The sequence below is a fragment of the Magnolia sinica genome, chromosome 12 (genome assembly GCF_029962835.1).
Source record: "Magnolia sinica isolate HGM2019 chromosome 12, MsV1, whole genome shotgun sequence".
Classification (NCBI taxonomy): Eukaryota; Viridiplantae; Streptophyta; class Magnoliopsida; order Magnoliales; family Magnoliaceae; genus Magnolia; species Magnolia sinica.
The window spans coordinates 44,776,705-44,787,632 of record NC_080584.1 but is presented as its reverse complement, the minus strand read 5'-3'; the positions used below and the strand labels follow the sequence as shown (position 1 = coordinate 44,787,632).

The window sequence follows — 10,928 nt, the reverse complement described above, 5'->3', positions numbered from 1 at the left end:
AAATCTTCGACTGGTCAAGCAAGCATAATCTAACTTGATTTTAGTTAATGGACTTCAAGTTGAGGAACCTTCGACTGGTTGAGGACTCTACTCGACTGGTCGAAGACACAATAGAATTTCTGTTACACTTCGACTGTTTCTTGGACTAGTCGAGAAATTTCTTAGACTGGTCAAGGTAAAAATTAGACTAGTCGAAACTTAGTCAATTATAAGCATAAAAACCCAATTAAATATGTTTCGAAAGCCCCTAAACCTAAGGTCTTTCTAGGGTTTAAAATACCTATATAGATTGAACTTCATAGGATTAGAAACTCAAAGTTTTCAAAGGGGCTTGATCTTCTGCTAGTTGATTCATCAGTATGAGGAACTTGTCGATAAAGCTTGATCTTCTACTAGCATTTTTAGTAGAACTTGAACTTACACTTGAAGGTGAACTTTCCATCTTGATCCGCGTGACTTGAACTTTAGCTGGACTTCAACTTGAACATAAGCTAGTCTTCAACTTGAACATAAGCTTGACTTTAACTTGAACATAAGCTAATCTTTAACTTGAATATAAGCTTGACTTTAACTTAAACAACAATATGCTAAGGTTTTTTGACAAGATGAAATTTCACAAACTAGGTGTAATATGTGTTTTAAACATAATAGCACTTATAATCTCCCCCTTTATCAATTTTATGACAAAACACTTAGTGATACATGAATCAGAATGTTTACCTATATTCTTGAACTCATGGTGTAGTTGAAGATTGCAAAAATTAGTACTCCCCCTCAAGTTGTACTCTTCCTGTTCATATATCCATTAACATTCTCCAAGCAACTATGACATTCAACATTCTCATACATCATAGCATATATTCATTCACATGCATAATATATTCATAATATAGCCATTTCTCCCCATTTTTGTCACAAGTTGACAAGGGAAGAAGGATTATTACCATAAAGAAAAGCATATGAATAATCACTGGAATATATAAGAAAGCATATGAAGTAGCATATTAAAATGTCAAAGGTAGGAAACAATCATTCAAGTAGAGTTAAGAACAGTTATCGAACAAACCAAGTAAAATATTAGTTATACAACCCCATAGATGAAAATAAGTAAAAAAGAACTTAGTTAGATCCTTAGAAAGAAGGAGCATGCATGAAAGGATCCATCTGATGCAAACTCTTTGTAATTCGGTGGAAGTACTTCTTCATGTACTTCATAGCTAGGTTATCCTGTGAAACCCATAATGTCGTGACCTTCTCTTTCATTGAATTGAGTTGATCATCAACCTATGAAAGCTAAAAATCTAGATAATCTGGATCATCTAACTCGTCGAGTTCAGCAAAGATATCATCCATAGATGTGTCTTCTGGTGGTGTAGGTGCTTCCTTTTCTTCCACATCTCGCTAACCCGGAAGATATTTCAGATTCATCTTGTGAATATTAGCATTATTGAATGGTAATACTGAGTCGAGTGCCTCAGATGTAGGAATAGGAACATTACAATATAAGGCAATACAAGTCATAAGATATTTAAAGGGAATAGAGTCATGACCAAGATGATGATGAAACTGAATTATGATATAGCAAATAAGAGAAGGAAGACACACTTGTACCCCAGAAATAATAGAGTGAAGAATATTATCCATGAAGGGAGTAAGTTCTGACTTATTCCCTGATCGAGGATACAATTGGACGTAAAGATATGGTGAAGAACTTGAAATCGAGGCATCATTTGATTGGCATACAACGCATTACCGGAATGCCATTCCGCATTAAACCAACACAGTTTATGCATAATCGCTAGCTATTCTGAATGGGACATTCTATCAGTTAAATTTTCAAGAGGAATTCCATCCTCCGCAACAACAATCGTAGTTAAGGTTGAGATTAGATGGTGGTCTACAATGAAGTTCCCTTCCATAAATTTAATTGTAAAGGTTAGATTTTCTTGGGACACTTCACAAATTGATGCATACATGCATTGTGCAATGAAACGGTAAGCTTTGCCGCCGCAACCCAAAATGTCTCCCCAATCAACATTAGAAAGCAAAGGAATAAGATTGAATGGATAAATGTGAACAACATTTACACTACGCTTAATAATTATGTCTCTTGGGTTGAAATCTCCAATTTGGTCTTAATTTTCTTCGAAACCCTTTAGGGTTCTCGCATTAGATGAAGTCAGCCTAGATGACGAACTACGAAGAGTTTCTCGTGTAGTCGCACGTTTAGTATGATGCTCCATTTAATGATTGCTCAAGAAATAACTAAAGAAAGTAATGTGATTGTGGATATATCAGATTTTCCACAAATCTCACACCAAAAAGGGTTTAGAAACAACAATAAACCCAAATGATAGATTAGCTAGCAAGGAAGTACTTAAATCTTGGAAGAAATAGAAAAATAGCCACTTAAAAAGCTAGATTTGGAGATGGGTTCGTCGAGAGGGCCACTAACGAGTCGAAGAAGAAGATAAAAATGAAGAAAAAATGATTTTTCACTTTTTAGAGGTGAAATCCTGCGGTCCTCGATCAGTCGAGTAGTGTACTCAACCTGTCGAGGGTTCGACTGGTCGAGCACGTCCATGACCCATCGAAGAACCAAAAAAAATAAATATATTTTTTTAAAATTTATCATTATATTATTAGTATTATATGCATTTAATTAATTATAAACAAGAAACAAACAAATGTATAAATACTTAATTAATAACACAAAACCAATATCATTCTTTAAATTTGAAAATCTATTCCTGTCAAGCAGTTTGGTCAAAATGTCAGCAAGTTGCTTTCTAGTTTGAATATATTCTATCATAACACTCTTATCTTCAACAAGTTCTCGAATATAATGGTATCTAATATCAATATGTTTTGTACGAGAATGTTAGATTGGATTTTTTAAAATGCTAATTGTGCTTGAATTATCGCAATACAATATCATTGTATCTTGCGCAATTCCATAATCGACTAATATTCTTTTCATCCAAATGAGTTGAGTGCAGGCGTTACCAGCTGCAATATATTCAGCTTTAGTAGTGGAGAGTGATAGAGTTTTATTTCTTACTGAGAATGAAACTAAGTAGTTCCCTATGTAGAAACATCCACCGCATGTAGATTTTCTATCGTCAATATTTTCAGTCCAGTCTGCATCTGTATATCCGACAATTTGTACGGATGTATCATGTGAATACCAAAGTCCTAAATTAGCTAAACTTACAACACATCTGATTATCTGCTTAACAACAATTAGATGAGATTCTTTAAGATTGGATTGATATCGGGCACATATTCCAACACTAAATGTAATATCGGGTCTACTAATAGTTAAGTATAAGAGACTACCAAATCATACTTCGATATAAACGGGAGTCTACACTTTTACCTGATTAATCTTTTGAGAGTTTAAGAGTTATACTCATTGGAGTATCGAACTTCTTTCCATTCTCAAATCCAAACCTTTATACAAGATTTAAGGCATCTTTGATTTGTGAGATGAATATACCATCTTCATGTTGCTTAACTTGTAATTCAAGAAAGTAGTTTAGTTCACTAACCATACTCATTTCAAACTTGGATTTTATCAGATCTGCAAACTCAATAGATAAGTTAGTGCATGTAGATCCAAAAATTATGTCGTCAACATAGATCTGTACTATTAGTAGATATCGTTATATTTTTTGATGAATAAAGTTTTATCAACACTACCCATATTGAAGTTATGACTAAGTAAAAATTTAGTTAATTTTTCATACCATGCTCTGGGAGCTTGTTTCAAACCACAAAGTGTCTTTTTAAGACGGTATACATGATTTGGAGATTTGAGGTCCTTAAAACCCTTGGGTTGTTCAAAATAAACCTCCTCATGTAAGTCACCATTTAGAAATGCACTTTTGACATCCATTTGATATATTTTAAATTTTATATAGCATGCAATCGAAATAAATAATCTTATGGATTCAAGGCGAGCAACTGGTGAAAAGGTTTCATCGTAATCAATATAACTCCTATTTGCGTGTATCCTTGTACAACCAGTCGAGCCTTATTTTTTATAATATTACCTAATTCATCAGTTTAATTTTTAAAAATCCATTTGGTTCCAATGATATGTTTATCAAAAGGTCTAGAAACCAAGTACCACACATCATTTTTGATAAATTGATTTAGTTCTTCTTGTATGACAATTATCCAACTTTCATCAGTAAGTGCTTCATTTATATTGGCCGGTTCAATTTGGGAAGTGAAACAGACATAATTACAAATATTTTCTAATTGTTTTCTAGTCTGTACACCAGTGCTATGGTAATCAAGTATTAGATCAGTCGGATGGTCTTTAACTAATCTTACTTCAGTATCAACTGATCTTGATGAAGAGTCAGATATATCAATTATATTGACTTCATCATCATCTTGACTTGGTGTGGGTGTGATTAGGTGATCATCAATTACAACATTGATAGATTCCTTAATCATACTTGTTCTTTTGTTAAGAACACGATATGCTTGATTATTACGAGCATAACCCAAGAATATTCTCTCATCACTCTTAGTTTCAAACTTTCTTAAATTTTCTCGGTCACGTAAAATGAAACATTTACTTCCAAAAGTCCTAAAATATTTAACAGTGAACTTTTTTATTAAACCATAGTTCATAAGTTGTTTTACTTTTTAATTTTCTAATATAAACTCGATTTATAATATAACATGTAGTATTAACAGCTTCAGCATATAATTTTTTTGGTAGTTTTATGTTGTTTAACATTACACTAGCCATTTCCTGTAGAACTCTATTTTTTCTCTCAACAATTCCATTTTGTTGAGGTGTCTTAGGAGCAGAGAACTTATGAGATATACCATGATCATCACAGTACTTCTCAAAAATGTTATTTTCGAACTCTGTGCCATGATCACTTCTAATTTTGATCACAGACATCTCTTTTTCAGTATGAATTCGTTTTAGAATTTTTCTGACTTCATCAAGAGTATCTGATTTCTCTTAAAAAGGCTACTCTCATCTGCCATAATGATGAGTACTTCTGACCTCTACCACTTACACACGAACTCCAGTCCTTGAGAAAAATCTCACGATCCATTTACTTCTTTAGCCTTTGAAGAGCACTCGGAAGTAAGAGGCTACTGTTATGGGCAAAAATGGACCAAGTGCAACAACTAACATGAGGAGGAATGTTAAGCATAGAGGAGGTGGAGAACTGGGTCTTCGCCACCCAGACGACCAACATAAGGAAGTCAGCTCACTCCATGAGAAAGAACATGGAAGGCGGAGGAGAGCTCAACCTTCACTATTGAGTTCGACCTCCACTAACGACCCGAGTCCCGACCACCTATGATGGCTTCGACCATGACTATCTTGCTATTATAACCAGCGAGCAAGTCTTGAGTATCGACCTGACCTCAAAGGCAGGTCTCGACCACACTCAATATTCTACTCGGTCCACAGAACCTCGACCGGTTAGATTATGGGGTCAAACTTGTTCATCGGAGACCGACCATGGACCATGACCAGTTTAATTGTAAGGTCGAGGCCGAGCATCGATCTCGAACTTCTCGAAAGCTAACCACCCCGACTTGGAGGTCAGCATCAACTATCGACCATGGTTTCGTCGGGAGCTGACCACCTGGAGATCTCATTCTTATATGAGGACCAACTCCCTGAGATCTTCGCCAATGATAATGCCTTGAGTCTCGGAGTAGATCCCCTCTATAATACATACCTACTAAGTGGGGAGATTATCATATATGCAACTAGTACCAAGCAACTATAAATAGGAACCCAACCTACGGTGAAAGGTACGCACAAAACACACCAGAAACCCTACGTTCTACTGGACCCAGTTTGCCTGCACTACCTTTGGCATCGGAGGGTCCCCTGCTGAAGTCAGAGTCTTCATTGTTGTTTACTTTTGCAGGTGCACATCGGTCTAGTGAAGACGTCTAGATCACAGCATGAACAATAATTATCAAGTTAAAACTAGTATTTTAAGTTAACTGCATGGAATATAAGTTAAACGTGAATTGTGAAGTAAACTCAATTAATGTTTAAACTTTCTATTAATCAATTCATTAAGAAAAACTTTATTAAAAAAATCTACTAATTAACTAAACCTAGATTTTCAAAAATTACTTTATATCTTATTTAATACTCTCGAATACATTCAGATACATATCATATTGATCTTCAAAAAGAGTTCGAAAATTTTACTCAAGACTTAGAAAATACTGGTTAGTTCATCTAACTGCAAACGTTGAACTTGAAAGTAAGGGGCAACTATATGGAGAAAATAGAACTGACCTGCTAAATAAGACTTGCAACCAACCATAAAGGGGGAATCTTGAGGTAACACTGAATAAGAGTTACCCGAATGAATTCCTTAAGCCATCAATGCATAAATTGTGAGAAGAGCAGACCTTGAAGGGCTAACACCAAGCTGAGGCCCGAGGTCAGAGCTTAGATACATGACTCACCTACCGAGTTGACTTGATCAAGGTCGGCCTATGAAGCGGGATCTCTAGAGAGAATCCCACCTCATGCCAAGAGAGGAAAAGGTCGCGTAAGACCATACCCAAAGCATATATCATATCATATTAGGATATGGGGAGCCGTAGTATTTCATCAACATATGCTGTGTCATAAGCCACCCAAGCATCCTATAAATAAATCCAATGCTATCGAAGAAAGTAAGGACAAAAACCCTAAATAAAGCTTCATTTTTGTGATAAGCCCATTCCCTGGGCTTAGGCTTCAAAGGGTTCTGGCCATAACCGGCGCCCCTATTGTCTTTAATTTACTCTTGGTGTAGGTGCTCACACACCTGTAAGCATGAGCCGCTTATCCAAATTCAAGCAACAATAAAAATAATGGAATGTAATAATTCAACTGCAAACAAGGTTCAAGTAGATCGGGTTGATTTGAAGGTCCAACCTGGCTTGACTTGATATTTAATTATTGTAAATTAAAAATAATAAAATTTAATAAATAGTTAAAATAGTTAAATTTATTATTGAGTAATGTAGAATATGACTTAAATCAAGAACTATACAATTGTGGTCCATATAATCTTAGAAACTGGTGCACAGATTGCAAGAGCTTGGCCAGGCTTTACAATCCTAGATGATTTTTTTTGTAAACTGTGGCCCACGTAACAAGTACCCAGGGACATGACATCAGTGGTAACATTTGGACTAAGTATACATGGAAAGTGGTCCTATAAATAATCCACGAATTTATTCATTACAATGCTTACCAGATACACGGCCCAGATTGATATCTCAACCTGGTACATGATCTGCAGACCTATAGCTCTACCATATTCAGATTCTCATGGCTCTACGTTGCTATCTCGTCAGTTTTAGTAAAGGTTGAACCATGGCTGAGTATGTCCGCAAGACGCTCCAAGGAAGCAAAGGAAGAGCCCCCATCTTTCACAGAATTCCTACTCGCCTCTCCCATCTCCTTCATTCTCTTCCTCACTTTCACCCCTTCCTCAGAGTCTTCCATCAAACACCTTACTCCCCGTTCTAACTCTTCCGCGCTAACCAACCCATCTCCGTCAAAATCCAACCTCAGTTCCGCAGCCAGACCGTAATCCTTCACCAGCTGGAAAGCATTGAGCCTCTGCTCGGCGTACAGAGGCCATGCCAATATAGGTACTCCAAACCATAAGCTCTCTAAGATCGAATTCCAGCCACAGTGCGAAACAAAGCCTCCAACCGCCGGATGGGCGAGGATTGCCATTTGCGGCACCCAAGACGGCCACACCAATCCCCGCCCTTTGGTCCTATCCAAGAAACCATCCGGCAAGACCTGGTCCAAATGCGCATCAACCGCCATGCTGGGATTCTCTGATGAAGGGCACCGCAGCGACCAAAGGAACCGGTGCCCGCTCTTCTCCAGCCCCAGTGCCATCTCCTTCACCTGCTGTGGGTAAAAGGAGCCCCTGCTTCCGAAGCAGAGGAAGACGACCGATGCGTGTGGTTGCTGGTCTAGCCACTCAATCAAGCCGCTTGATTTGGATTGGGATTTGTCGTCGAGAGCGATCAATGGTCCCACTGGGTAGAGAGGTGAAGTGGCGTGGTCGGGCAAACATCGTCCGTTGGCCACCGCTTCAAGTGGAGCCGGCTCTAGCTTGGCAAATGTGTTGATGATGATTCCTTGTGTTTCTCGGAATCTTCGGCCGTGGTCGACAAACCATGTATACATCTCCTTTTTCTTGTTCATCAGTGGCGTTGGCATGATGTTGGGAGGCAACGGCCGCATCCCAGGAATATCTATTTCTCCTTGGAATTCATGGAACTCGCAGGGTATCTGGGTATGGAGGATCCGGAGACAGAGCATGAGCGCTAGAAAGTCTGTGCCGGATGTGAAGTACATGTATGCAGGGATGCCAAGCTCCATTGCCACGTCGATCATGGTGGTCATGAAGAGGTCGATGGTCAATGCGGCCGCACGGGTTTTCGTCGAGGCGCGGATTCTTGTGATGGCGTCCTTGACGAGGAGCTTGTGGTTTTCAGTGAATAAAGGCATGCATGTCTCCAGGGAGGGTGGGATCTGGATCGAAGGGAGGTCGACGAATTGGATGTTGAGGCCAGAGGCGGCAACGGATTTGATGTAGGCGTCGGTGTCTTGTAAAGGAAAGCGCATCATGTGGATTGTGATAGAGAAAGGCTTCTGCTTCACAAGCCGCTTTGCTAATTCCACGGTAGAGATCAAGTGCCCGATTCCTGGGATTGGCAAGATCACTAGACTCATTTCCTCCATCTCTCTCTCTCTCTCGACACTCTTTCCGTGGAGTATAGATAGGGAATCGGGGACAACACCCTCCAACCACAGCGCCAGGCTCTTTAATTCTCACCGTAAGCTTACAGTGGCACGTACTGGGAAGACGTGGAGACCATGCAGGGGTTCAAGGGGCCGCCGTGACGTATGGTTTTCTTAAGGGAAATTGACCGTACTTGCTTCGAAGTTCCACAGAATACCGTGTATTCAAGAAGGGCCTCCAGACATACTTTCAAAAATTATTTAAACCAAAATGTCCTTATCCTTCTTTCCTTTCCGTAGTTGTACAATTTTTTTGAGAATAAGAAGTTACGTTATATTTAATGCCAAGAAAGTGATGTGTATAATTTTTTTTTTCTTGTGCATAGACAAGGACCAAACTTGTGAGGCCCACGTTGATGTTTGTGTATAATACATGCCGCCCATCCTTTTTATCGTGTCATTTTATGGCTAGGGTCCAAATATCAGCCTTAGCCAGAGCTCGTATGAGCCACATAATAGAAAATAATGGTGACAATGGAACCCACTGTTGAAACTTTTCAGGCTCACTGTGATCCTTGTTAAAAGTGGACACTGCCCAAGTCAGGACTTTTTAGACCCACGATAAGTTGGCCGACAAGGTGGATGGATTGGATCACCTCCATTGTGGGCCTTAAGCTATGGTACCAATGGTTTGGTAGAAAAGGAAATGAACACAGTCAAAACCACGATCCATACAACATGATAACCACGACCCATATAACATGGCAACTACGACTCATGCAAACCACGACCAAAATGGGCCCACGCTAATGTATGTGTATAATTCATTCTGCTCATCCTTTTTGTCGTGTCATTTTAAGGCTAGGGCCCAAATATCAGCTTGATCCAGTGCTTTTATGGCCCACAAAATAGAAAATAATGGTGATTGTTGAAAGTTTACAGGCTCACTATGATGTTTATTAGAAGTGGACATTGCCCAAGTTAGGATTTTTTGGGCTCACACCGAGCTGGCTGACAAGGTGGATGGATCGGATAACCCCATTGTGGGCCTTAAGCTATGGTACCAATGGTTTGGTTAAAAAGGAATTAAACACGTTGAACACCACGATTCATACAACATGACAACCATGACCCATATAACATGACAACTACAACCCATGCAAACCACGACGACCCATGCAAACCACAACCCAAATGGGCCGCAGTTGTATGAATCGTAGTTGTCATGTTATATGGGTCTTAGTTGTCCTGTTATATGGCTCTCAGTTGGATAGATTGCAGTTGTCCTGTTTTATATGGGTCGCAGTTATCTTGTTATATGGGTTGCGGTCACAGTTGTCGTGTTATATGGGTTTTAGTTGTTCTGTTATATAGGTCACAGTTGTATGGATCGCAGTTGTCCTATTATATGGATCCCAATTATCCTATTATATGGGTCGTGGTCGCAGTTGTCTTGTTATATGTGTCTTAATTGTCCTGTTATATGGGTCTCAGTTGTATGGATCGCAGTTGTCCTGTTATATGGGTCTTAGTTGTCCTGTTATATGGGTCTCAGTTGTATGGATCACAGTTGTCCTGTTGTATGGGTTGCAGTTATCCTGTTATATGGGTCGCGGTCGCAGTTGTCCTGTTATATGGGTCTTAGTTGTATGGATCACAGTTGTCTTGTTGTATGGGTCACAGTTATTCTGTTATGTGGGTCGGGGTCGCAGTTGTCCTGTTATATGGGTCTTAGTTGTCCTGTTATATGGGTCTCAGTTGTATGGATCGTAGTTGTCCTGTTGTATGGGTCGCAGTTATACTATTATATGAGTTGCGGTCACAGTAGTCCTGTTATATGGGTCTTAGTTGTCCTATTATTTGGGTCGCTGTTGTCATGTTATATGAGTCGTGGTTATCATGTTATATATAGTTCCTAATGGGGTGATTTGATTCATCTACCTTGTCATTTAGCTTGCCGTGGGCCCTAAAAGTCCTGACTTGGCCCCGCACTGATGTATGTGTATAATCCATGCTGCTCATCCTTCTTGCCATGTCATTTTAGGGCTAGGGCCCAAATATCAGCTTGATCCAGTGATCGTGTGGCCCACATAATAGAAAATAATGGTGATTGTTGAAACATCAATGGATCAGATGTGGGCCGAAGTCATGACTTTTT

General features: G+C 39.1%; 1 protein-coding gene across 2 annotated transcripts; it reads right to left on the bottom strand.

Annotated features, from left to right (window-relative positions):
• Positions 1-654: 654 nt before the first annotated feature.
• LOC131221292 (anthocyanidin 3-O-glucosyltransferase 2-like) lies at positions 655-8,850 on the bottom strand. 2 transcript variants are annotated; one of them, XR_009159180.1, is made up of 2 exons: positions 7,257-8,850; positions 655-790 (listed from the first exon to the last, which is right to left on the bottom strand). XR_009159180.1 is itself a non-coding variant. In XM_058216495.1 (1 exon), the coding sequence occupies exon 1, from the start codon at positions 8,768-8,770 to the stop codon at positions 7,340-7,342; it is 1,431 nt and encodes a 476-aa protein (XP_058072478.1). In that variant the 5' UTR covers positions 8,771-8,850; the 3' UTR covers positions 7,196-7,339. The 2 variants fall into 2 exon arrangements, 1 of the variants encoding a protein (XP_058072478.1); XM_058216495.1 differs by lacking the exon at positions 655-790 and having other exon boundaries at positions 7,196-8,850.
• Positions 8,851-10,928: the final 2,078 nt, after the last annotated feature.